At 46.6% G+C, this 26,293-nt stretch overlaps 1 protein-coding gene and 1 long non-coding RNA gene across 2 annotated transcripts; one reads left to right on the top strand and one right to left on the bottom strand.

Annotated features, from left to right (window-relative positions):
- The first annotated feature begins 1,988 nt into the window (after positions 1 to 1,988).
- LOC113988062 (calpain-2 catalytic subunit) lies at positions 1,989 to 22,901 on the top strand. The gene is made up of 16 exons (XM_027721300.2): positions 1,989 to 2,225; positions 3,022 to 3,091; positions 9,470 to 9,588; positions 9,963 to 10,096; positions 10,956 to 11,124; positions 13,042 to 13,125; positions 14,632 to 14,717; positions 15,401 to 15,475; positions 15,689 to 15,849; positions 16,171 to 16,340; positions 17,537 to 17,548; positions 19,086 to 19,297; positions 20,534 to 20,570; positions 21,183 to 21,248; positions 21,740 to 21,797; positions 22,810 to 22,901. Exons 1-16 carry the CDS (start codon positions 1,989 to 1,991, stop codon positions 22,899 to 22,901), a joined length of 1,782 nt encoding a protein of 593 aa, XP_027577101.1.
- Positions 22,902 to 23,834: 933 nt separating this feature from the next.
- LOC113988060 lies at positions 23,835 to 26,247 on the bottom strand. Its single transcript, XR_003540759.2, has 3 exons — positions 25,922 to 26,247; positions 25,373 to 25,430; positions 23,835 to 24,366 (listed from the first exon to the last, which is right to left on the bottom strand). It is a non-coding gene; the product is annotated as an uncharacterized LOC113988060 (long non-coding RNA).
- Between the last annotated feature and the right edge of the window lie 46 nt (positions 26,248 to 26,293).

The following is a 26,293-nucleotide window of genomic DNA, read 5'->3' as shown; positions in this document are numbered from 1 at the left end:
ACCCAGCTTAAACTTCTGCATCTGCTGGAAAATGGCTACAGTAGAGGAGTTCACAAACCAAAACTGTTTTTGTGGGTCATTGCTTTGAACTGACACTGTTTTTCTTTTACCCTGACTCTTGAAAAACCAGAGAAGTCTGACCTGTGGCAGCTGTACAGAATTGAACCACTGCGTGGAGCCAAATAAACACTGTTTGAGCAGCTCTGCAGCTCCCAGATCTGTCTGGGATGTTGGGATACAACATTCATTGTGAGTTACACTCCTGCATAGTGAGGTGCTGTTATCTTCCAGTCTCCTGGCTCAGTAGAAAGCCTTACCTGTAAGATAATTCAGCAGTGCCTAATAAATCTAAACAGTTGAGCGAAACCATCCTCCAGCGTCATACTGTGTCCTGGTTGAGCTTCAGCACAGCCATGCTGGAGACCCTGGCTAATGATGTACCAGTAATTGGGTGCACACAGCATGTCCCAGCTCCACTCAGAGAGCACTTACAGCACATAACATTAATTGATCTGCTTCCAGTTCTCCATGTGTTATTGATTTGCCAAGTGCCTCAATATGCTGCCAAAAATACCATTATCCTCTTTATTCAGAGCGCCCTTCTGACCATGAGGAAGAGGAGACACCTTCAAAGCACAGCAGTTTGTCTGTGCCTGGCTAGTTTTGGACAAACAGATGATATCAGGGCTGCTTCCTTGCATGGCCATGATCTACAGAGACATAGCTGGCTGCTGCAGCTCTCACCACTCATATCTAACTTCAAAAAGATTTTAGGGACCTCCTCTGCTACACTAGGAACTGAATGAACAATGCTTAGCTTTTTTTCTTGTTTAATGGCAATGGCTTCCCATGAATTGTGCTAGTAGGAGTCTAGGAAGAGGAATCATAAGTGATTGAAGTCCAAAACTACCAAGCAAACAGACAGTGTTTCACAGTGCATTGGAGCACTGTGTATCAGCAATGAAGAAAAACTTCTGATTTAAATCTTCAAGGAAAAATGTCCCGCCACATCTCATCAAATGGTACAGCTGGGTAATTTATGGTTCTTTGAGCATTTTTGAAACAGTAATGTTCTTTTTTTCTAGATAGGATGGATCCAAACGACTGTTTTGTGCATCCAGTGCTTGGGATACAATGTGCAAAAAGAGGTGCCTGTCCTCCCAAGGCAGCTGGGCAGCCAGCATGGGCAGTGGGTGCAGCACAAAGGGCTCTCAGCCTCTGCATGCTGCCCGGGACCGCTGCCTGGTGCCCAGCACGTCCTGAGTCAGATCTAAAATATGAAACAAATGGTTTGAAATCTCCCTTGGAGGGCTGCTGTACTATGCGGGTGCCAGCAGCAGCATTTTAGCCATTCTTGGCAGCAGCTCGCTGCCAAAAGGGAGACACTCCTTTTCCCTGCAGTGTATGGCGGGGGTGCGTGTTGGGGGGGAACTCGTTGTGTGCGGTTCAGGCTGTGCAGGGGGTGTAGATTGTTCCATGCCGGCAGTGACGGCAACACGTGCTTTGGTTACCACCAGCAAACCAAGCTGTAAGTGATCACTATTGTGTGCAGTATTCAAGGTTTAATAGGGTGACAATACCGGGTACATATGTACCATAGTCATATAGCTTTTCCTCTTCGTCTTTTTTTCCTAAACGCACAGATTTGGAGAGGGCTAGCTCTGGTTTTTACACAGGAAATATCAGTGTTTTTAAATGGATGAGTACGTGTGGCGATACGGGAGCCAGGGCTGGCGCAGGTGTGGAGCTGATGAGGCGCCCAGCTGCGTGGCAGGGATGTTCTCTGTGGCACCACGGAGGCGGAGAGCGGGAGGGGAAGTTTCTTCGTCAGTGACTTCTGGTGTGGAGGGACTGGAGCAAAGCGGGGGATGCCGTGAGCAGTCGCGTGGCCCCCGCTGGAGGTGGGGGGATGACAGAGCGGCACGGGCGGGGCCGGGCTGTGCCGTGCCGTGCCGGGGCGGGGCGGTGGCGGCGGCAGTGGTGTGGCGATGGCGGGGATGGCGGAGGCCGTGGCGAAGGAGCGGGCGGCGGCGGCGGGCGCGGGGCGGCACGGCCACGCCGTGCCCTACCTGGGGCAGCACTTCGGGGCGCTGCGCCGGGAGTGCCTGGAGGAGGGGCGGCTCTTCCAGGACCCCTCCTTCCCCGCCGGCCCCACCGCCCTCGGCTACCGAGAGCTGGGACCCCGCTCCGCCAAGACGCAGGGCGTCGTCTGGCGCAGACCCACGGTAGGGCGGCGGAGGGTGGGGGGATCCCGGGAGCATCATTCCGCGGCACCGCCGTGTCGTCCGACTTTCCCCCACCCCCCACCCCAAATTTGGTTTGATTTAATTGTGCGGGGGCAGCCGGTCGGGGCGCGGCTGCCGAGCGCTGCGCGGGCAGTCCCGGGCTCAGACCCGCTCCCGCAGCCTCCCCGGGCTGCAGAATCCCGGGATTGTGAAGCTGCGGATGCTTAGAGCACCGGAGGCTTCCCTTTGACGCGGGTACAGGCTGGCAGGGTGACGTGTTCTGTCTGGAAAACAAACAAAGCAGAAAAGCCTTTATCCTCTCCATCCTGAACTCTCCGTGTGGACAAACCGCTTGCCTTGGGCAGCGTTCGGGGCTGTCGCTCCGGGTTATCTCTTTCCCTTAGCAGCAGAGCGTTGAGCTGACCACCGTGTGGTTTCCTACCGAAGCAGCCCTGCCAGCCACGGGAGCCGTGGGGTCAGGTGGACTCCGAGGTGCCTAGGTGCTGCTGAAAGACTTTGACCTAGTCAGTGGCTGGGAGGTAATAGCAGAGTGGTGTGTGCACATGTGTGAAAATGCAGTGGACCCCCTGGCACATACTGTGAAGTGAGATGGCTGTCCACAAGCTTTGGTCACCAGCTCCCGTTCTCACTGTGCTTGGTGTGTCTGGTGCCCACACTCTCATTCCTGACCTGCTCCATCTCTGTGGTGTTCGTCTGCTGTGGTCAGTGGCTTGTTTAATTTGCTGCAGGTGGGGCCTTGTGGCTATATGTAACACAAGGCTTGTTTTGTTCCCAGGAGCTGTGTTCCAGCCCCCAGTTCATAGCAGGTGGAGCCACCCGCACTGACATCTGCCAAGGGGCCTTAGGTAAGGTGGAGCCAGAAAGCTGAGTTTTCCATGCAGGTCCTGCCCCAGGACACCGTGGTTTATACTAGGCTGTACATGTCCTTTTGCATCCTACCACCTCTCTGCACATCAACTCAGACCCTTCTTGCCTTTCCTTGGCATTTGCAGATAGGGACCATGTGTGTTTGGCCACTGAGCACAGCATTTCTGCATGCACCAAGCAGGGATGACACAGACAGTTTTCCTGATGGCTTTTCTGATCATGACCAGTTCCTTTCATGATCACATCCATGCCTGAAAGGAGACTGACTAATTTCTGCCTTGAACAATCTGCTTAGAAGAGCAGTTGCATCTGTAGTGGGGCGTTTCTTTCCGCAGTGGAACAGAGTGCTGCTGAGCAGGGGGGACCCTCCGAAATCTGGAAAGATGCAGTACAGAGAAAACAAGTTGTGTAGGGGATTCCCCGCTGGTCATCAGCTCTCAAGGAAAACAAAACCAGGGTGTTTCAGGAGGGATGGGCCAGCCTGTGAGCTGAAGATTTTGCCATGTCTTCTGCTCAGTTTGTGCAATGGCAGCCTCAGTCGGGCTCTTTTGGAGGAGCCCTGGGAGCTGCAGGGAAGCCCCAGGGGACAGCTGGGAGTGAGTGGCTTAGCCTGGCTATTTGTGCACAGGTATCCCGGTCTGGAAGCCTCTCTCCTGCCTTGCCTGCCAGAGGGGGTTTTAGGTGAGTGCCACTGTGGCTGTCCACCCAGAAGGCAATGTGGAGGCTGGCAAGAAGGACATCTGTATAAACATGAGAAGAAATAAAGTGAAGTGAAAGCAGTAGGCTCCTACTTATTCCTATTATAGCGGTAGTGAGAGGGTTTTGGATTAGACAGCACAGTTGAGGGAAAGCTCTTGGTGTAGGGAAACATGACTAATACGTGCTGTGTGTTCTGTTTGTTTGCTTTCAAACAGCATATTAGCCACATCGTGGCTTCTTAGTTTCTAGTCCTGCTGCTATTTGTGTTTTCATGTCCAAAAATACAACAGACAGGGAAGCTTATATTTTGTGCTTCTGTTTTCATTCAGAAGTTTTTAGGTTAGTGCTTTGACAACTAGGTACAATTTGTGTAAAAAGCCCTGACAATAAAAATACTTAGATTATTTACTTAATTCTCCTTGTGCCTCAATACCGTCTGTGGCATGGGTTAGGCTCTGTTGTGTCATGATTTGTTGTCATGTCACCAGCTTCCTTTCCATGCCCTCTCCACCCAATATCATGTCTCCCACCATGACTGTTTTGGCATAAAGAATGTCCCAGTGCTTAACACACGTGCCAGACATCTGTCTTCTCTTTTTATTGTGAAACTTTGCAGCTATGGAGTTCTTCAACTAGAAATGACAGTTTATTGTAATGCCATTTCAACATCTGGCATTTTGTAGAGATGCTAGTTTCTGAAGGCACTTAGTTGCTTCCTGCTGTCTGCAGGCTTCCAACTTTTCTATCAAAATGCTGTGACAGCAAGAGCATGGGAATGAAAGATTTGTAACTTCATTTTCAAGTTGTGAATGCCAAACCCTGTTTTAGACTGATAAAAGCATTTTTTGCCTTAATGGTCTTTGGACCAGTCAGATGTTCCCATGAGGTTGTATGGTATCACCAAAGGATGTGAACTCACAGCTGGTATTATTTTACCTCCTCAGACTATATTTCAGTTGGACGTTGTTAGTGCTCTTGTTTGTCTTAATGTTTTCACCATGACTAAGTACTGTGATGACTCTCCCCACTATCTTTTCGTGAATCTGGACAGGATTTTGGTATTGTGTGACAGTCCTGTGGTTGATTAAAAATTAGATGCTATTGATCTTATCTCTGTATTGCCATTGAGTTACTAAGAGCCTGTATGGAATCTCTGCTTTTTACACAGTGAGGATAGCAGATGTACTGTGCAAATGTTTTTTTTTATTATTATTTTTGTCACTGCCTCATCTGACACCAGCATTTATATCAATACAATGTAAAGCCTGCATTTACTTGAATTTTGTGCGCTGACATTGATGTCCCCTGGCATTTTAGGATGTTACAGAGAAGATTGCACTGGAAGATGTCAGGTGCTTTGGAAAACCTGTACTTTTCATTATGCTGGGGTTTTTTCCATGGGAAGCTTTTGTAGCCTTATTTATCTCCCAAAAGGCTTGATCACAAAGCAACAGGCTTGTACCCATGTGGAGCTTCACTGCTGTTGCTAAGCCCTTCAGAACATCTGGGAGTACTGCAGGGACAGATGAGGCATCCAAAACACATGTACCCATCAGTGCTGCTACAGGCTTCTTGGCAGGGGATGTGTAACCAAACAGCTCAGCTAATGAGCAGAGATTGCTTTTAGCCCAGGAATCTTTGGTCTATGGGCCAGGTGCATAAATTTGTTTCATTGTTTTTGACCTGGGCTATATGATACTGCGGTGCATATAAGGCATAGCTGATCATCAGTGCAGAAAAGGTTTGGGGGTTTGGTTGGTTTGTTGTTTACTTGTTTGTTTCTTTTTAGGTGAAACTTTTAAAGGCAAGTATTTGGAGTTAGTTTTGCAGTATCAGATCTGAAGTCAGTGATGTTTTTTGGCTCCAAATGACAGCACATGGGATGTGGTGACTCATTACAGCAGAGGGGAGGTTCCAAAGCCAGAGAAACCTTGTTCACCCTTAACCGCCTTTTTTGGAGGGAGTGTCACCATGGTATCACAACACTGGAGTGTAAACAGCACAGTGTCTCTCATCTGCTGCTTGGATGCAGATGTCTCCTCCTTACATAAAAATGTGTGAAAAAATAACTAATTGAATAGGACGAATTTAGGAAATTAGATCCATGGTTTTCTCATGCTGAAAACCACTCCACTGTCAGTGGGTTGCCACAACCTCATGTTTTTAATCAGAAAGCTTCCTGGATTCGTGTGGTATTAATATAAATACATTCAGTAGCTGTTAATCTATAGCTATGAATGTTTTAATAGTGACTAGTCTGTGATTGGCAGAATATACATTAGAATGTACTTTTTTTTTTGACCCCATATTTTTACATGGGCTCTGCAGAGACCAGAGGAGCTGCCTTTTGCTTACAGCCCTTCAGGCACTTCCTGGGTGTGTTTTGCCTGGCTTTTCTTTCCGGAATGACCAATTTTAAGCCCTTAAGGCTATTTATGTGTTCCTTGCAGTTACTTTTTTTTTTTCCTAACATTCTAGTTGTAGCTGGAGATTAGGTAAATGCAGAGATAAGGGTATAGAAATAAGAAGTAAAACATTGAAAATTACAAAAAGGAAGCAGGACAGGAAAAAAATAGTACTTCTTGTCCATATAAATACACTACAAATAAACTCACAACCTGTGAGTTTTTTATTCTCTCTTCTTTTTCTACCTATTGTTCATTTACAAAAATTCTCTATGATTAACGTAGCCTTGCTAACACTGCTTTCAAAGTCTTTTTATAAGTAACCTGTCTGTTAGCCTCTTCTTAATTTTCCTTCTCTATCAAAGGAAAGTCACTGCCAAAACCTTACAGAAGTACAAGTTCTGATAGTTTAGACTATTTGGTAAAGACCCTGCTCATTCTTAGTTAGTGCAGGCTAAACTTCCAGATCTATTCTCATCCAGGCTTCGAATTATCAAGTTTACTTTTTGTGATGGCTGTTCAGAAAGGAAGAGATGATATCTTGGCTGTTGAGCACTTTTAAATGTGAAAACCAAAGGATGAGGTGTCTCCCATATATGCTGCATCTGCCTTTAAAGCTCAAGAAGATCTTGCCCAGAGTTGTCCAAGTTAAGATCTGTGTTTGTCAGACTCTCAACCAAGAGATTTTACAAGAGTCTGCTATTTCAGTCTGCCTTGGTGAAACAGCCAGAAAGTAAAGGAAATTCTTTATAGACTCTGCTTATTGGCATAGAGGTCCTCTGGGGGGAGTTTCTCCTTGAATTCCCATACTTCTTACCTACAGGGGAAATATGACTCAAAGATATGTTATATTACTGAAGGGTGTATGCTCTTAATCTAGATGCCTGATCAGCTTCTTGACCAAGGCTTCCTGAGATACTGTGGTCATGTTGAATTGTTCATTTATTCTTTCTGTGCTGCTCTCTGCCTGCCCAGTCCCTGCCTTGTGTATGGAATAGAAATGCTAATATTTCTTGGGAAGAATAGTGGGACAGCTGCCCTCTGAGCCAGACTTGCTACTAATTTAAATCAACATGGTTTTTATGAGGTTAGTAACACCAATGTCAAATACTCTGGGGTTCTCTTAGAGCATAGGTCTGAGATGCCCAAGACTTACTTTACCTCTGAGTTGCATGAAGCTGTCTATAAAAGCCTTGTAGAGCATGGGGTGCATGCTGGGGTTGTTGAGATGCTCGGATAGGCACCTCTCTGGGTTATCAGTTATATTTGGCCTCTGTGCTGAGACAGGTCAAACTATCAGTTTGTCTATTTGTGACTTGTCTCATGCTTTATGGGTTCCTTCCAACTTAAGATACTCTATGAGAACTGCTGTGAAGGGTAGCTGCTAAATCCCTGGCATGACTGGAGGAGAGAGGATCCATAATTGTAGATTAGCCCATCTCAAAATGCCTTTAATATCTTCTGACCCCAGTCTCTTTCCTGGCAAGCACCTTTGCGGTGTGTGGCAATACCTGTGGATGCAGTACAGCACCAGAGGATGCACAGTTCCCAGAGAAGAGGGTCTCAGCACCTTGAAGGAGGCTGTAAGAGGAGTTCCCATTTTGTGGGGTGACATGAATGTGCTGTTACAGAGGAGGGACATCCTTGTTACTTCATAACCTGTCACAGCGGAATAGCGAGGTGACTTTCCTGTTTGAAAACTCTGACACAATGATTTTTCCATTGCAGTACAAGCAGCCAGAGGCAAGGCTGAAGGGAAAGTTTTATGTTCAGTTCTTCCCGTCTAGGTAATGAAACAGTAAAAGCACCATGGGTTTTGAAATTGTTCTGCAATTTCATATCTTCCCCCTTTCATGAACTGTGAAAAGGGCCATGGGACAGATGTCATTCATGTGGCTGCTGCTGGGGGTCAGCTATGAAAAGCAAGGGGCAGCCTGGAGGAAGCTGCAGGTTGCCTGTGTTCCTGTTGCCTGTCTGAGCAGTGATGGATTTGGGCCTGAGGGTGGACCTTGAGGGCTGCTTTAGAGTTAACTTGCCCTGAGACTTTCTCCCATTTGGATCCCAAGTTCTCACCTGTAAGCTTTGAGCCTTTTCCTATGGGAGAGAGAAGACTGTATAGGGACTTCTGCTTTGCTGGCCTCTGGCTTGCTGGCAGCTGCAGCTGGTTCATGCTTCTTCAACCTGTAATCCTCCAGTATCATTCTGTGGGGTCTGATGTGTAATACCAGCTACACTCTGTTCACAAAGCAAAGGAACAGTGGATCTGGTAATGCTAACAAGGGGGTTTGTGTTGGGCTATGGCAGTCAGGGGATCATCTGGGTCTGTAAATCTCTGCCTTGCTAACGGGCTGCAGGAAGCCCGTGGCTGAGCAGAAAGGTAACTGCCCTGTTAAAGTAACACTGGGTTCTGAAAATAATTACAGAAAGTAGAGGTGTAATGTTTATAGAGCTGTGGTCTCTTCCTCTCTCTGCGTGGCAGGAGATGGTGTGGAAAAACACTGTCCAGGCAGCCTGTGCCCTGGAGCTGTGGTGTGCAGGCTCGGTGTATGTTGGCTCCATCCCAGGCAGGGTGAAGAGGTGTGTGGGACTGGGAAACAGTGCCTGCCTTCAGGCCTTTCCTGTCTCTCTGGTGACTAGAGCCAGAGATGAAATGTGGGACTAGACAGAGAGGCCTCAAGCAAGAACCTCTGGGGATGTCTAAGGTGAAAGGAGCTCCTGTTTGGAGGGAGGCTGGCAAGAGACCTTAAAGGGAGCTTGTCTGGAGGACAGGTCTCTGGATGGCAAAGCAACAGACATTTATTAAACATGGAGGAGAGAAAGGAATGTAGCCTATGCTTGAGAAAACACTGTCCTTTTGAGGAGAAACTGCACCCCTAATACCTGCATGTGACCACAGGCTCTTTGCCTTTTCCCCATGCTGCTTCCTAATATGTAAGCACTCAGTTGAATATTAAGTTTTCTTTCAAATAATCCTAGAGTGGGTGATAACTGTGGTGGTAGATCAGAAAAAGCCTGCTTTGTTTTGTTTTTTTTTTTAATGACTTTGGTCTTGAGGAAACGCTTGCAACTGGAGGGTGTTTGTGTTCATATATTTGATCTATCTTAGAGGTAAGGTGATGGGAGGGATCATCATATCCCAGCTGAGGGGCTTATTGGTTATAATACACAATCCCTATGCAGTACAAAAACTAAAGAATAAAGTTTGAATATTGAACTTAATTCTTATTTTTTTTCTTTTCTTTTTTTTTACAGGGGACTGTTGGCTCTTGGCTGCCATTGCTTCTCTCACCCTAAATGAAGAAATTTTGGCCCGTGTTGTTCCCAAAGACCAAAGCTTCCAGGATAAATATGCAGGAATTTTCCATTTCCAGGTGTGTGGAAAACAACCTTCTTCCCCCAATACTGTTGGCCAGGAGCTGGTGACTGACTGTGTCTCTGTGGGGGGGGTTTCCTAGAATGGTTTTGTGGGATGTCAAAGGGCCAAACAGAAAAAGGGAGACAGCTAAGGAGGGTGATGGTGATGGAAGGAACAAGACCATTAACCAAAGAGCTGGGAGCAGACGCAGCCTTTGTGGTCCTCCCTCCATCAGCAGAGCCAGCTGGGTACATGCATCCCCAAAACAGGGTGGATGAAGGGAGATTGCTTTTCCTCTAGGAAATTGGCGCTAGCAGATAAAGCTCCTGGTGACCGGAGTGCACAGTGTGATCACTGTGTGGTGACAAGGTGTCTGTACTCTCTTTTCAGTTCTGGCAGTACGGGGAGTGGGTGGATGTGGTGGTGGACGACAGGCTGCCCACCAAGAACGGGGAGCTGCTCTTCGTGCACTCGGCGGAGGGCAGCGAGTTCTGGAGCGCTCTGCTGGAGAAGGCCTATGCCAAGTGAGTCGAGGCCAGGCTTTCACCCCACTCAAATTGCTGCTTCCCCATAGCATCCTCAATTGTATGAATACTATGCATTTAAAGTGTTAGCCTAATTATTAGCCTTTACAGCTTCTGGGGTATCCCACAATGGCTGCTTTAATGAAGCTTTGTTGATAGGTGCCTAAGACAAGTAGCCAAAGTATTGGCTATATTGCTAGCCAAAAAAAGCAGCTCTTGCATCTCGTCGTGAGGCTGTTCCTAAAGTGGTCCCCTGTCACCAGGGCTTGGGAAACTCCGTTTCTTGTGTGCTATGCACCTGTAAGAGCTTGCAGCTGCAGCGCTTCAGTGTGCAAAGCGCATCAGTCCGCATGCTCAGGTCCGTGTTAGAGGCAAAGACGCTCATATCTGAATCTCAGTTTTTGGGTTGGGCAGAGAGGAATTCTTCCCTCTGACATTACAATTTTGAATTTACTTAAGAAATTTAGATCAGCTGAGAATCAGACCCATAATTGTTAAGGGGATACAAAGACTGTGGAACTCGAGAGGCAAAATGCTGGGTCTTGATTCTTTTTTTTTATTTTTATTTTTTTTTTCAAATGGCGTTCATGAATTTTGTCATTGATATGACTGAACCTGCAACCTGTATCCATGATTGTATAAGATTTTATGCTGGGCTTTCCAAATACAAGATGCAAAGCTGAACGGAGGGCGCATTCGTAATTCATAGCTGCTGTAGTGCTGTTGAAAGCAGAAATGCCGTCACAGTTGGCACATTGAGTGCATCCACTGAAGAGGAGAACAGGGAAACCTGATGGCTCTGTGTGTGAGAAGAGGAAGGCAAGCAGCATGATGGTTGTGTGTTCCTCGTTTTGTGCAGGCTGAATGGATCGTATGAGGCTCTTTCTGGTGGCACCACCACCGAAGGTTTCGAGGACTTCACCGGTGGAATTGCAGAATGGTATGAGCTGCGGACGGCACCTCCCAACCTCTTCAAAATCATTCAGAAGGCCCTTCAGAAAGGCTCTCTCCTTGGCTGCTCCATTGATGTGAGTTAGCAGGCTTATTGCTGGGCACTCAGCTCTTGCTGTGCACACAGGCAGCTGGGGGGTGGACCATCCACAGGAACTGCACACAGGATGCAGCTCCCCTCTACTGTGGTTCTCTGCTCTACTTGTGCCTAGAGAGTTTGACCCACAAACGTGACTCAGGCACATGCTTTCGTGGGGGTTAGATTGAAACATAGACTTTATTAGTAAAAACCCTTTGTTTCTTCCTTGAGACTTAGAGCTTTTGCTGTTTTGTAAGTTCATGGGAATGAATCATACAGGGAACTCATTAGGGGTCCTGAGGTACATCTTTGTTCCTAAGAAAGCCGGTAGCTTGGCAGCAGGATGGTACGGGGTGAGTAGATTTGGACAGAAAGCTGCTGCTAATGGCTCCTGCAGATTCTCAAATGCAACCTCCACCCTTGCTGCAGCCTTTTTGACACACAAGTTGCACCTAATATGTTCCCAAAAAATCTGGACAGATCTGAATGTTCCCAGAAAATCTGAAGCAGAGAGGCTCAGACTGTTGCCAGGTCTTTAAAAGGATTTATGAGAAAACACGTTGTCAAAAACTGGACATGCATGAGAAGGAAAAGAGGAGCTTTGGCCCTGCCTGCAAGGATTCAGCATCGCTTTTAGCCTTACTGAAATGAATCTAGGTATTGTTATTGTGTTAATCACCCTCCTCCCAAATGAGATTGCATCTTAGTTATGTCTAAAGGAAAGGTAAATTGTTTACAAGAACTCCATTCATAATATAAATGTAAATGTTTCCTCCCATTTTTCAAGTTAAATCAGAGTCCCAGGAGAGGGAAGCTTCACAGCAGGAAAAGTACTTGGTTAATATCAGTGTTTGACTTCATGGTACTTTCGAGGCCTGTTTTACTTGTTTGCATTTAGATAAGAATCTGACATCTGGATTTTTGTCCCACAGTACAAATGTCTTGTTGAAGGTGGAGGAGAGTAAATATATTGTGTTGCTGATAAGTACTGGCAATTTCTGTAGTGTAAATTTTTTGTTACTGAGTTTAGGCTTTGGAAAAAATCTTGTAAAATCATCTGTGAGAGAAATAGGGACACAGAGATTAAGCATTACATGGAGAATGTATTGCAGGGCAGTAATAGGGCGTGAATTGACAGTAGGAATCCTGCCTGCTCAATCCCATCCTCTCTCTTTTCTTAAGGTTCCAATATGCTTGTTTAGAGATCACACACTTTCTGAAATGGTGGGAAGACAGTGATAGCCATGTGTTTCATAGGTGGTTAAACATTCGCTGTCTAGCAAGAAGTGACTTTTCTCTGCAGTGTTTAAAGACCAGACAGCCCAAGTATTCTAATGGCTATGAAAAAGTGAGAGGGTGATGTGCCTTCAGCTTCCAATGGCATCTAAAATTCAGCCTTGCTGCCCTGCATGGCAGGTTCCAGGGTGGCAGTGCTAGGGAAAACAGACAACCTCCCACCCTGCTGTGGAGCTGAAGGGAGTGTTTTAACCCTGAAGGAAAGCACTGGGGCTTGCTGGACCTGGGGTGATCCCTGGCGATGCCTAGATAGCCTCAGGCCAGTCACTCCCTGTTTTCTTGCCCATTACTTTGAGAACATGGAGTTTATTGTGTGTATCCCCACTGGAAATGCACAAGAGGGGATGCACCACACCAAGTGTTTTGGAGCCAAGAGGGAGCTCCCCTGTGGTGCAGAGCTTCTGGTGTGCACCCTTTGCCATGAACATGGCGTCTGGAGCTCCAGCACCACCACCCGTGCTCCTGTTCCCTCTCCCCACTCTTGTTGCCTCTGTGCAGCAGCTAAACCACCCCTACAGCCTGCCAGTGAGATTAAAGCTCCATTGGAGGGGGAAGTTTTCCTTTGCTGGATCCCCTGCATATGGGAAGCCACGTTCACCGATGTTCTTTGCTCCTCCAGATCACCAGTGCGGCAGAGACAGAGGCAGTCACTTCCCAGAAGCTGGTGAAGGGACACGCGTACTCGGTCACCGGGGCAGAGGAGGTAGGTGTGCCACCCCAAAGGGGTTTTGTGTGTGACAGCCACATATCCATCTTCAACACTGCAAATTCTTGAGTGTCACCCATTTTACTGAATCGGGTTTTGAGTCTCCTCTTTCTGAAGGAATGCTGAATGAGTTGGTGTGTTTTGGACAAACAGAAATTTGTCTTCTTGGTGGTCTGACTGAAAAAACCCCTATTTTTCCATAAACATTGCTTTTTCCCAGTGAGCAGGGCAGTGGGCAGCTCTCTGCAGAGGGCACACTACCCTCTGCTGGTGACCAGGCCCTTCAACTCGGTTCTGTTCTGTAATAGGCAGCACTGTAACTTAAATGCACAAGATGAGAGATGTGCACCAAGCAAGCAAAATATCTATTATTGTCTTTTAAGTGCCTGCCAAACTGCTTTTCAGCAGGACATGTTATTTGAATGCAAGGTGCCTACTGAAGAGTGGGTGATTGCTGAGGGTAAGACAAGTGAAAACAAAGGAAGAGATCGTGGTGTCCTTATACATGTCTAGGGAGTTTTTGGGGTTACTTCACCAATAATTGGTTCTGAAATAATTTCTGAAACTTGAGTGAGATGTAGAGAGCTTCTGACATGCTGTGCTGAGGTGGACACTGCTAACAGGCAGGTTTGTGGGTGTTCATTTGGTCCTCTTCTCACAGCAAAAGCAGTAAAGAGGGAGTTTGTTGTCCTCAATCCGCAAGCAGGCATGACTTAGCCAGGCTTTTCCATCGAAGATCTGTATGGACTTTGTAAGGATAGTTCGTCTTGGGGTGTCTGTCATCTCTGGACTCTGCATTGCTACTGCTCTGCAGTTTTCTTGGCTTCAGGCTCTAGAGGTGCACCAGCTCCTTCCTCACATGAGTACTGTGTGTTCCCCGGAAAGAGTGGGTGTTTCCACTGAAATTTGAACAGCTGTGCTTGGCCTGGCCTCAGTGTGTGCAGAGGCAGCAGATGACAAGCCACAGCCTTGGCACAGTGTGAGGAGGGGCCAATGCTGCTGCACTGCAGGGCATTAGTGCGGTCAGAGGGGTTGTGGCCAGTCTGAGTATCCCATCTCTTGTAACGGGCTCATCTAATATATAAGGAGGGGAGAAAAAGGCATTTGAATGTAAAAAGGCAGTTTATACATAAATGATGACTTAGAGAAATATCTCTTTGTACCTGCTTTTTGGCAGTCCTCTAGCAGTTTTACATTCCCTTTGCTTGAGATCTTATCAGAGATAATTTTTAGTGGCACAAACCAGACATTTTTTCTTATCATGAGCTTTGGTTTGTGCATGTTATAAAACTTCTCTGGACAAGCTTGGGTGCATGAAGCATATTCAGAATCAGTTTGACTTGTGTCTTTTGGACCAGATGTGTGCATGTTTGTGTGTATGCTTTGTCATGCGGAACACCAAGATACTTGCTCTGTCATGTTTTTTAATTACTGTAGAAGATGTGGGAGGGAGCACAGTACTGTGTCCCTGAGTAACTCTCCATATACTTCTGATCACATCAGGTGAACTTCCGAGGAACAGTGCAGAAGCTGATCAGAATCCGAAATCCCTGGGGGGAAGTGGAGTGGACTGGGAAATGGAACGACAAGTGAGTCGATGGCTTACATGCTGCCAGTAGGCTTTTACTGCAGGGGTGCAGTCATGTTTCTGCTGTTGTCTGTCTTTTCCCTACCTCAAATTCCTCTGTAAGTCACACCTGGATGTGATGTTCACTCTGAACTGTTTCAGAGAGAAGCATCCCATCACTGTTGTCTCCCTTGTGGGTGTCACAATATGTGGTGCCTTTCATGCAAACACCTGCCTTTACATAAGATGCAGTGATTTGGTTGGTGATTCCTAGAAACCTCACTATAGTTTCTGCTTATTTAAAAGCCTGTATTCAGTCGTGACCTTCTGAAAACTTACTTTCTAAAAGGGCTTTAAAAATCCGTTTCTGTTGTTAGCAATGAAAACTGGAGTTTACTCACTTGTGTGGCTGGGCAGTTTTTATTCTGAGACTTTCTTTTTCTAATACAAAGCTCTGCCTCAGTCAGGGCATTAGCACTTTCTGAAAATAGAGCTCTGCTTCTCATCCTTACCTTGGATATTTGAGAAGTGAGATATCTTATAGGCCGGGTCCATCTATTTTTAATTCTGCAGTGGTTTGAGAGTTCTGGAGCTGCTATCTCGTGGAATATTGCAATTGTGGAAAATGAAATCATTGTGCCAGAACAGCCAAACTAGGGTTTAACCTGTACCATATGCTGTAGCTGATATGGGGTTCTCTTTCAGCTGCCCAAACTGGAGTGGCGTTGACCCTGAGGTGCGGGAGCGGCTGACCAGGAGACATGAAGATGGGGAATTTTGGTAAATACCACTAGGTTTCCATTTTGGCAGAAGGGAATGTCATCTGCCCAGCTTTTTTTCACACGAAGTAACCTCTCCAAGTATGCTCTCCAAGATGAGTGTACAAAATCCGAGTGCTAAATCATAGTAAGTGAGAGGGAGGATAGGCAAGTTGGTTGTATGGAAAACCTGTCCATCCTGAGGAGACGCTGCCAGTGGCATTACCTCCCACAGGATGGCGTTCAACGACTTCTTGAGGCATTACTCCCGCCTGGAGATCTGCAACCTGACTCCAGACACCCTGGCAAGTGACAGGTACAAGAAGTGGAGCCTGCTGAAGCTGGATGGGAACTGGAGGCGAGGAGCCACTGCAGGGGGTTGCAGGAATTACCCAAGTAAGAAAAACTGGAGAAATGTTTTACTTGTCCACTTGTACCTTCTGTGAGAGCTTCTGGGAGATGGTCTGGGGTGGCTTATGGAGGAGGAGAATGTACCCGAGATATCTTGGACTAATGTCCAAAAAGTGCAGGGATTTGGGAGATGCGACCCCCTGATGAGGGTCAAGTTGTGGTTGTAAAGGTGGGGGGAAAAGAGGAGGTTTTCCTTCTCACACATGATTTTTGAAGTCAGAGCCATGTCTGTCCTAGCTGACATGCACATCAACACCCGTTCTTTCAAAGAAGCCTCTGAGCAGTTTGCATAAATCCACTTCCCAGACACTTTCTGGACAAATCCACAGTATTTAATCAAGCTGGAGGAAGAAGATGAGGATCCTGATGATCCTGAGGGGGGCTGCACTTTCCTCATTGGGCTGATTCAGAAGCACCGGCGGAAGCAGAGGAAGATGGGAGAGGACATGCACACCATTGGCTTTGCAATTTATGAGGCAAGTAAGGCTGTACAGGTGCATGGGAGGAAAAGGAAAGCTCCTTCCACCTATAAACAGGGTAGTGCAGTTCTCAGACTGGGCTTTCTATCAAAACTCAGATGATGAGTAAGCAGCTGCAGCAAGGCAAATTCCATTTAGATGTTTAGAAAATTATCATCCATAAAAATAGCAGTCAAGCACAGGGACAGGTACCCAGAGAGACAATGGAATCTATGGTTCTGGAGATATTCAGACCTAGGCTGGAAAAGGTCCTGAGCAAAATAATTAACTTTGATATCAGCCTTGCTTTGAGTAGGGGGTTGGACCAGATTACCTACAGAGGCCACTTCCCACCTTCTAAATGGAAGAGCAGAATAACTGTTTAAAAAACAAGAAGTGCAGAAATCCAGTCTCCTTTTCACTTGTCAGGCTGTGGTGAAAGCAGCAGAATGGGAGCATCTGTAGTAGGGTTGTGACCCTAGCTGGGACATCTGCGCTACCTTGGGAAGTGTGAAACCAGCAGCAGAACCAACAAAAACACCTGTAAAACTCCTGCTGAGTGAAGGGTCAAAGATGTGTCTATGGTAGCCCGTGAAGCAGGACAGAGCTGCAAAGCAGTGGTGCTTATGTGGCAGTGAAAATAGGAATGATGATCTTGTCTGTGAGTTGCTCTGTAACCACAGGCAATATGTACAACTGCTTGTTTTATCAGTATCCCAGCTTTGAAAAGCTTATCAAAGGATCTGGTCCCCACAGGATAATAAGGTTTAAAGCAAAGCTAAGTCCCCTGAAGCCATAAAGAAACAGAAAGTTGTGTTATTTCCTTGCTCAGTCACTGCCTCCTCTCCTGATGGTGGAGAGGTCAGAGGGGCAGGAAGGTGAAAGGAGAGGTGGGAAGAAATAGTAGAGAAATTGAGCCTACAAAAAAAACATCACAGTGGGCTGCAGGGAGGAGAGTCAGCAGGAAGCCATGACCAGCCTGTCTGTGTCAGGCTGTGCCCACGCTGCCCCAGGTGAGCCTCACCTGCCTCCAGGATGGAGCTGGGAGCTGAGCCAGCACTCAGCATTGTGTGGCGTGGGCTCAGCATTCACCTTCCCCTCAAGCCTTTTTTTTTCTTTTTTCAAGTGTGGATGTACCTGCTGAGTAACTGAAAAGAAGTAGCCCTGGAGCTGCCATTCAACAGGCAAATAACTCTCTCCTTTTCTCCTTGCAGGTGCCCCCAGAGGTATGTAGCATGTATTGGTGGAGTTGAGGCTGAAGGGCTTGTGGGAAGAAATGGTTCGGAGGATCCTCCTGTCCACAGGACAACACGACTGCACAGAGTCTAAACTTAGAGGCCATTTATTCTGAAAGGGGCCTTGAGCCCATGTTGCGTTTTTGGAGCGTCTTGGATTGGGATAAGAGTGCTCTGTACTGCAGAAACTCATCAAAGCAGCTCTTCCACCGCTCCTATCCCAGCCCAGACCCACATCTGCTCCCCCAGAGCACAGCTGCTTTTCCCAGCTCTGCACAGAGTTCATGTTTGACACATGAATAATATTCCAAGGAAGTGTTTATATTCATTTCCCCAAGCACCACCTTCATTAGTTTCTCCCTGTTTCTACCTGCAGATAGCTAATAGTACACCCTGGGGAGTCAGAGAGGAGTGGCAATGCAGCACTGCCTATGCAATATGAGGAGGGCTGCAGGTACCTCTGAGCTGTTGCTCCTCAGAAGAATGACTGAAGTTGAGCAAAATGCCGAGGTGACCCCATTACTGGTTTTGCTGTACCTGTGAGGGTGCAAGCAAAGCCACTAGGGTACCCCGTGGTGCCTGAAACTATGCTCAAACCAGCTACTTTTGTGTAAAATGTGGTTTCATCAGGGAAAAATATGGTGCTACCGGTTAATTAAATTTTTATGTACCTTTTAGCAGTACTGTCAGCCACTCAGCTCTCACCCTAGTGGTTGAAAAATCTCATTTCCTTAAAAAAAGAGATTCTAGCTACCAGTGCCCATGACTTTTCCTTTGCCCAAAGGGTGGAATTTTATCTCCCACTACAGCAGCAGGTCTGACAGGTTTTGCATTCTTAAAAACCTGGCAGGACAGGAAGGAGGAGGATTCTGAAACATGCACATTCCTGATGTTGGAATCATCAAGGACTTCCTAGAGCTGAAATAGCCCACCTGTAAGACCCTGCACAAAAAAGTTTTATCTGGACAATCGTAGAATCACAGAATGGTTTGGGTTGAAAGGGACCTTAAAGATCATCTACTTCCAATGCTCCTGCCATGGGCAGGAACACCTTTCACTAGGTGTTACACTCAAAATATTTTATTTTATTTTATTCTTGGAGCCCTCCATAAGTGAGGTCTCTGCCCTAAGGCAGCCTGACCTCAGAGGCGTATCCAAGCTGTGGTCTCCAGGTGGCACCAGCTCCAGGGACCAGAGGGACATGGCTCCTATGCCATATCACTCTAAAGAGAAATAGTTGGTGGAAGAATTTGCAAATGGCTTCAGACACCCTTCATCATCTGCAAAACAAAAGCAGGACCTGAATGATTTATTGTGATGATCTGCAAAATACATTTGCGGCCACATCTCAGGAGTCCTGTGGTGGGGTGCACCCACCCCTTTCTCTTCTCTTTCAGTTCTGTAGAGCTGACAATTTTTTTCTCCCCCCTCCCATACATAGCTAATTGATATTTCTATTATATTTTTAATTTCTGAATGTAAGTGCATGCAGACTGTGGGTTTTTCCTCTTTCTTTGCTTTGCATAAGTTTTCTGGCCAGACGAATATTCATCTGAGCAAAAACTTTTTCCTGACCAACAAAGCAAGAGAAAAATCAAACACTTTTATCAACCTCCGGGAAGTGCTGAACCGGTTCAAGCTCCCTGCAGGAGAATATATCGTTGTGCCCTCCACCTTTGAACCCAACAAGAATGGGGATTTCTGTCTGCGGGTCTTCTCTGAAAAAAACGCGAACTCCACGTACGTACCTTTTTGTGTGAGAGTGGTATGAGCACATGGGCAATCTCTGGTCCCTCTTGCAGGCATGGAAGGGTGGAACAGCCCAGGGATGGGGTACATCCACTTCCCAGGAGGGAAGGGGGGATGTACAATGACCCTGTATGGATGGGATCATGGCAGTTCTTGTTTGTCCCCAGTTTCCTCATGGGCAACTAAGGAAAGTTTGAGTAAATTTAGCAGGAAGAAATGGTGGAAGAAAAGTAATAATATTTAGTACAACTTTTTATTATTGTTGTTGTCATAATTATCCCTGCCTGAGCAGACATTTGTAGTTACGGGGCCTTGGGCAAGTGGGTGCTACAGCACAGTTAAGTCTGTGGAGAGAGGAAAGCCCCGGGGGGGAGGTTGGGCTGTCCCCTTGGGAGACAGAAATGCCAGTGCTTTCAGTTGCCTGGGAACACACAGATCAACACAATTGATCTCACTCGGTTGAGATCAAACTGGAAAAATTTCAAGATGCTTGCTCAACCAACTGATACCTTTGATAAAGTTAAAAGGGTTTTTAACAGAACTGGCTCAAACCACACTGTGAGCTGTAAAACCATGAAAAAATTTAGATGTCACATCTTAAAGAGCAGCTGGGCTAAAGCCTCAGGAAGGGATGTGATATCTTTTGTATTAAGTTCCCTGATTCAAAGCAAGCAAAATCCTTTTTCTATCTTGTAATATTTTGCTGCATGTTTCTGCTGTGGTGAGAAAGCTGAGATGTCTGTTGTGTGAGAACACATTCAGCTTTGGTTGGGCCCTTAGCAGTGCTTAAGTAGGTGTGGTGCTCCCACAGCACCTGGGGGACAGCATGAAACACTTCACAGTTTAGGGCTCTCGCTTTTTTCTGTTTTAAAGGAAAAAGAAAGAAAAAAAAAAAGTGACTAGATAAAGTTTGATTTGCACCCAAGAGCCTGGTCCTGGGCTAAGGTCTCTAGGCAGTGACACTGAGTGACCCAAAGAGTTATGTGTGGCCCAAAATCCTGTCTGTGGCTCTGCAGGACATTGCACAGCTTGTAATGTGTTGCCATAGCTGGCAAAATACTGCTTTCCCTGTGGTATGCAGTGTCTATCACTGATTAATCCAGTAACTTTTGAGTACTAATTATTATTTCCGTATTTTAAAGAATCTCTCTTTAACTGAAGCTTGGAGGAAAAGCATCATAAAAGTGATCTGTTTTGATTTTAATATTGATTTCTTTATCTTTCTAGGGTGATAGACGATGAAATTGAGGCCAATTTTGAAGAGGTATCTCAAATGTTTTAAATTGAGGTAGTTTTGTTGTCAATAAGCAGAGGTTGGAGTGCCTATTCCCTGTGCAGAGCAATATTTTTCAATAGGCATTATCAAGTACTTTGGGAAAAGATCTTTCAATATCCATAACTGAGTGTCAAGCAAGTGGAAATATCATAAGCAGTGTAATGGAAACATGTGCTTTATCCAGATCTTGGACTTCCTAGGTGGAGGAGGTCAGGTACACTCTGAAGGGTTAACTGGAGCCACAGGAAATTCCCTTTGCTCTCCAGGAATCCGAGAGTGCAGCTTTCAGCCGTGGGGGTGTTTTTGCATGTGATGTTGTTTCCATGAGTAACTAGTAGCTCACCATATGTTTAGTCCTGCTGGAGCTGGGGATGTTTTGCCTACTAATGCATGTACCCCCATGTGTGATTTTTTTCCAGCATTTGCAATGCCAGCATTTTGAGGTGTCCCTGAAAATAAAACTGATTAAAATCATAGCAAAAACATTCTACCTTCAACTTTGCCATTTTAATTGTGTTTTCCTAGAGGCAAGGAAATGCACAAAGTCTTTCTCAGGCAGAAAATTTCCTCCTTTCCACATTCTCTATTTTTGTCTTTTAGACCGAGATCAGTGAAGATGACATCGAACCCAACTTTAAAAGGCTTTTTGGACAGCTAGCAGGAAGTGTGAGTATTCTTCTGGTAATATCTTAATGGCATCATGGGTGAGTGGGTAAGAGAGACACCTCCCCCAGGACAGAGTTTAGTTCTTGGGCTGAGTCAGATTTCAAGTGCGTGCATAATCGTGCGTGCTGTGATTTGTGAGCGCTCCTGGTGAACAGTCTTTAGCTCTCTTTGAACTGCAGGCTCGACTTTTATCTCTGCAGGGCCCTAATTCTGTCCTTGGGCAGAGCACATGGTGCAGGCACAGGGGTGCCTCGAGGGCTGGGCTGTGCCTTCTTTCCCAGCTGCCCTCGGCTGCCTGGGGGCTCGGCACAGCTTGCTGGATGTGCTAATGTCTGGGAATTGGTGGTGCTCCTGGGAATGGGAGGTTGGGAAAGCTTAGTGCTTGGAACTCGGAGGGATGTTTGAACTTGGCCAGCTCACACAAAGGAGTCAGAGGCTGCAGGTGGTGTCTGCAGCTCACAGTGAAAAATTTGTTTTCCTCTTCTGCACAGGATGCAGAGATCTCAGCCTTTGAACTGCGCAGCATCTTGAATAAAATCATGGCTAAACGTAAGTACCTTCCTCCAACAGCAGCTTCAGTTGGCCACCAGCGGCTTTCCAGCGTGGCCGTGGGAGCACAGAGGGCACCACCAGCCTGGGCAGACTCAAAGCCCTGGGCTCTGCCCCAGACCTGCCCTTGGCTCTCCATATGGCCACAGCCACATGCTCTCTCTGCTGCTTCAGGGGGCTGCAGAAAGGCTGGGGCTGTGCCAGCCCAGAAGGTGTTTCACAGGATGTGTGCTTTGGCAGGGTACATAAGGGTGTCTTTTATCCCAGCATCTGCCACTGGGAATTGGCAACCAGGAAGATGGACAGATTTGATTAGTGCTTGATAATAATCAAGAGAAGTATGGCTGCTACTTCAGTATTGAACCACTCCTGAGTGGTTCAAACAGTAGCCCAGCCAACGGTCTGCAGTATCCCTAAGGAGGAGGAGAAACTTTGAGGCTCTGGGCTGCTTTTTCTGTAAAGTGATTCCTAGCTTGGCTCTGCATTATTTTCCTTTCCATTAAACAGTGCTCAAGAAATAAGTGTTTAGAGAAATGTGTCTCTTTAATTTCCAAAGTGAAATGTTATCCAGATGGTCAGGACTGTGTTGTATGTCTGTGTACCCCAGCCAGTTAGCAATGGGGTATTGCTGGTTACCAAGCTTGATTTGATATTCAGCCCTTGCATGAAGCTACCGACTGTTCACTTCTGTAAGTTAAAAGTCCATGTTGTGCACAGAAGTCTACAGTTGTCTTTGAAGGCAGACAGTAAGGGCAGGAAAGCTTTTATCTCTGTCTCTTGCTTCTGTAGCACTACTTCTGACTAGACTAACTGGGCTGTTTGCTTGGGGAAACATCCCAGCTGACTCTCACTCGAAGCCTCTTCATCATCTGCGAAGGAAGCCACCAATCTCACGGAAGCAAATAAGGGCTGGTGTGTGTGTCTACACTGGTTAGAGAGCTCGTGAGCTATTTAGGAAGGTGTTGTGGTACAGCATGCAATGATAATCCTGTCTTTTGCTCTTTCTTTACAGGCCAAGATATTAAATCAGATGGCTTTAGTGTTGAGACATGCAAAATAATGGTTGACCTGTTAGATGTATCCTTTAAGGCCGTTCCTAGGTGATATTCCTCTGCCTGTGCTGAAGTAGGTGAGCTGCCTTTGCTGCCTGGTGGGTCCGTCCTTATGTAGTAATGACACCTGAGGTGAAGAAGCTGGTTTTACCCTGGTTCCCCTGAAAAGCAGGCCCTTGCTATCACTGCTCACCATGACACATGCATTCTCCCAGGCAGCAGGGAAAATCCATTATCAGATGTTACGATTTGCTTTGAAACCTTCCCAGCTGTTGTGTGTTCTGGTTTAGCTGGGGACAAAGTGGTGTTTGTGCTGGGAAAAGGCACCTGGCTCTCAGCATGGAGTGGATGGCCTTGGCTGTAGAGTTGTACGTGCATATCTTGGGTGCACTTCACCTCTCTGTTATCTGGCTGGAGTTGTAAGAGCATCATAAAGCCATGAGGACCTAGCAAATGGAAAATGAGGGAAACAAATACAGGAAGCTGGGAGTACACAGGATTTTAGGAGCTTTTATTCCTCAGAATATGGGAAAAAGTGTAGGATGAAGGTTCAAGTCTAGAATAGTTGTGTTCAACTTCTCTGTGCAGTGGGAGTTGAATTGCAGAGTTAGAAAAAGGGAAAATTACCAACACAAGGTGATGCTCTGCTATAATTTGGTGTAAAATATGGCAGTCCCTAAGGACTCCGTAGCAGATTTTGGGAGCGATGCCACGACCAGGTTCTTTTGTTAGCTGTTTGCACAAGAACTTAAGTTCTGCAAATAGCAGGCTTGGTTGTGGCATCGCTCCCAAAATCCTGCTACGGAGTCCTTAGGACTGCCATAATTTTACACCAAATAGCAGACACACCTTGTTTGGTAATTGTCCTTTTTCTACTCTGCAATTCAACTCCACTGCACAGAGAAGTTGAACACAACTAGTCTAGACTTAACCTGCAGCCTACAATTTTGCCCAGATCGAGGAAAAAGCTCCTAAAATCCTGTGTACTCCCAGCTTCCTGTATTTGTTTCCCTCATTTTCCATTTGCTAGGTCCTCATGGCTTTATGATGCTCTTACAACTCCAGCCAGATAACAGAGAGGTGAAGTGCACCCAAGATATGCACGTACAACTCTACAGCCAAGGCCATCCACTCCATGCTGAGAGCCAGCTGCCTTTTCCCAGCACAAACACCACTTTGTCCCCAGCTAAACCAGAACACACAACAGCTGGGAAGGTTTCAAAGCAGATCGTAACATCTGATAATGGATTTTCCCTGCTGCCTGGGAGAATGCATGTGTCATGGTGAGCAGTGATAGCAAGGGCCTGCTTTTTCAGGGGAACCAGGGTAAAACCAGCTTCTTCGCCTCAGGTGTCATTACTACATAAGGACGGACCCACCAGGCAGCAAAGGCAGCTCACCTACTTCAGCACAGGCAGAGGAACATCACCTAGGAACGGCCTTAAAGGATACATCTAACAGGTCAACCATTATTTTGCATGTCTCAACACTAAAGCCATCTGATTTAATATCTTGGCCTGTAAAGAAAGAGCAAAAGACAGGATTATCATTGCATGCTGTACCACAACACCTTCTAATGGCTCACGAGCTCCTAACCAGTGTAGACACACACACCAGCACTTATTTGCTTCCGGGATTGTGGCTTCCTTCGCAGATGAATGAAAGGCTTCGAGTGAGAGTCAGCTGGGATGTTTCCCCAAGCAAACAGCCCAGTTAGTCTAGTCAGAAGTAGTGCTACAGAAGCAAGAGACAGAGATAAAAGCTTTCCTGCCCTTACTGTCTGCCTTCAAAGACAACTGTAGACTTCTGTGCACAACATGGACTTTTAACTTACAGAAGTGAACAGTCGGTAGCTTCATGCAAGGGCTGAATATCAAATCAAGCTTGGTAACCAGCAATACCCCATTGCTAACTGGCTGGGGTACACAGACATACAACACAGTCCTGACCATCTGGATAACATTTCACTTTGGAAATTAAAGAGACACATTTCTCTAAACACTTATTTCTTGAGCACTGTTTAATGGAAAGGAAAATAATGCAGAGCCAAGCTAGGAATCACTTTACAGAAAAAGCAGCCCAGAGCCTCAAAGTTTCTCCTCCTCCTTAGGGATACTGCAGACCGTTGGCTGGGCTACTGTTTGAACCACTCAGGAGTGGTTCAATACTGAAGTAGCAGCCATACTTCTCTTGATTATTATCAAGCACTAATCAAATCTGTCCATCTTCCTGGTTGCCAATTCCCAGTGGCAGATGCTGGGATAAAAGACACCCTTATGTACCCTGCCAAAGCACACATCCTGTGAAACACCTTCTGGGCTGGCACAGCCCCAGCCTTTCTGCAGCCCCCTGAAGCAGCAGAGAGAGCATGTGGCTGTGGCCATATGGAGAGCCAAGGGCAGGTCTGGGGCAGAGCCCAGGGCTTTGAGTCTGCCCAGGCTGGTGGTGCCCTCTGTGCTCCCACGGCCACGCTGGAAAGCCGCTGGTGGCCAACTGAAGCTGCTGTTGGAGGAAGGTACTTACGTTTAGCCATGATTTTATTCAAGATGCTGCGCAGTTCAAAGGCTGAGATCTCTGCATCCTGTGCAGAAGAGGAAAACAAATTTTTCACTGTGAGCTGCAGACACCACCTGCAGCCTCTGACTCCTTTGTGTGAGCTGGCCAAGTTCAAACATCCCTCCGAGTTCCAAGCACTAAGCTTTCCCAACCTCCCATTCCCAGGAGCACCACCAATTCCCAGACATTAGCACATCCAGCAAGCTGTGCCGAGCCCCCAGGCAGCCGAGGGCAGCTGGGAAAGAAGGCACAGCCCAGCCCTCGAGGCACCCCTGTGCCTGCACCATGTGCTCTGCCCAAGGACAGAATTAGGGCCCTGCAGAGATAAAAGTCGAGCCTGCAGTTCAAAGAGAGCTAAAGACTGTTCACCAGGAGCGCTCACAAATCACAGCACGCACGATTATGCACGCACTTGAAATCTGACTCAGCCCAAGAACTAAACTCTGTCCTGGGGGAGGTGTCTCTCTTACCCACTCACCCATGATGCCATTAAGATATTACCAGAAGAATACTCACACTTCCTGCTAGCTGTCCAAAAAGCCTTTTAAAGTTGGGTTCGATGTCATCTTCACTGATCTCGGTCTAAAAGACAGAAATAGAGAATGTGGAAAGGAGGAAATTTTCTGCCTGAGAAAGACTTTGTGCATTTCCTTGCCTCTAGGAAAACACAATTAAAATGGCAAAGTTGAAGGTAGAATGTTTTTGCTATGATTTTAATCAGTTTTATTTTCAGGGACACCTCAAAATGCTGGCATTGCAAATGCTGGAAAAAAATCACTCATGGGGTACATGCATTAGTAGGCAAAACATCCCCAGCTCCAGCAGGACTAAACATATGGTGAGCTACTAGTTACTCATGGAAACAACATCACATGCAAAAACACCCCC

Source organism: Pipra filicauda, unplaced genomic scaffold (genome assembly GCF_003945595.2).
Source record: "Pipra filicauda isolate LSUMZ 115617 unplaced genomic scaffold, ASM394559v2 scaffold147_size4022426_pilon, whole genome shotgun sequence".
NCBI classification, from domain to species: Eukaryota; Metazoa; Chordata; class Aves; order Passeriformes; family Pipridae; genus Pipra; species Pipra filicauda.
The sequence above is the reverse complement of the archived record's forward strand: the minus strand, read 5'-3'. Positions and strand labels throughout refer to the sequence as shown.

Coding starts and splice junctions, on each gene's coding strand:
- LOC113988062 (XM_027721300.2), top strand. CDS start 1,989: ATGGCGGGGATGGCGGAGGCCGTGGCGAAGGAGCGGGCGGCGGCGGCG. Junction 9,589..9,962: donor CAGGAATTTTCCATTTCCAG/GTGTGTGGAAAA, acceptor CTCTCTTTTCAG/TTCTGGCAGTACGGGGAGTG. Junction 11,125..13,041: donor TCCTTGGCTGCTCCATTGAT/GTGAGTTAGCAG, acceptor TTGCTCCTCCAG/ATCACCAGTGCGGCAGAGAC.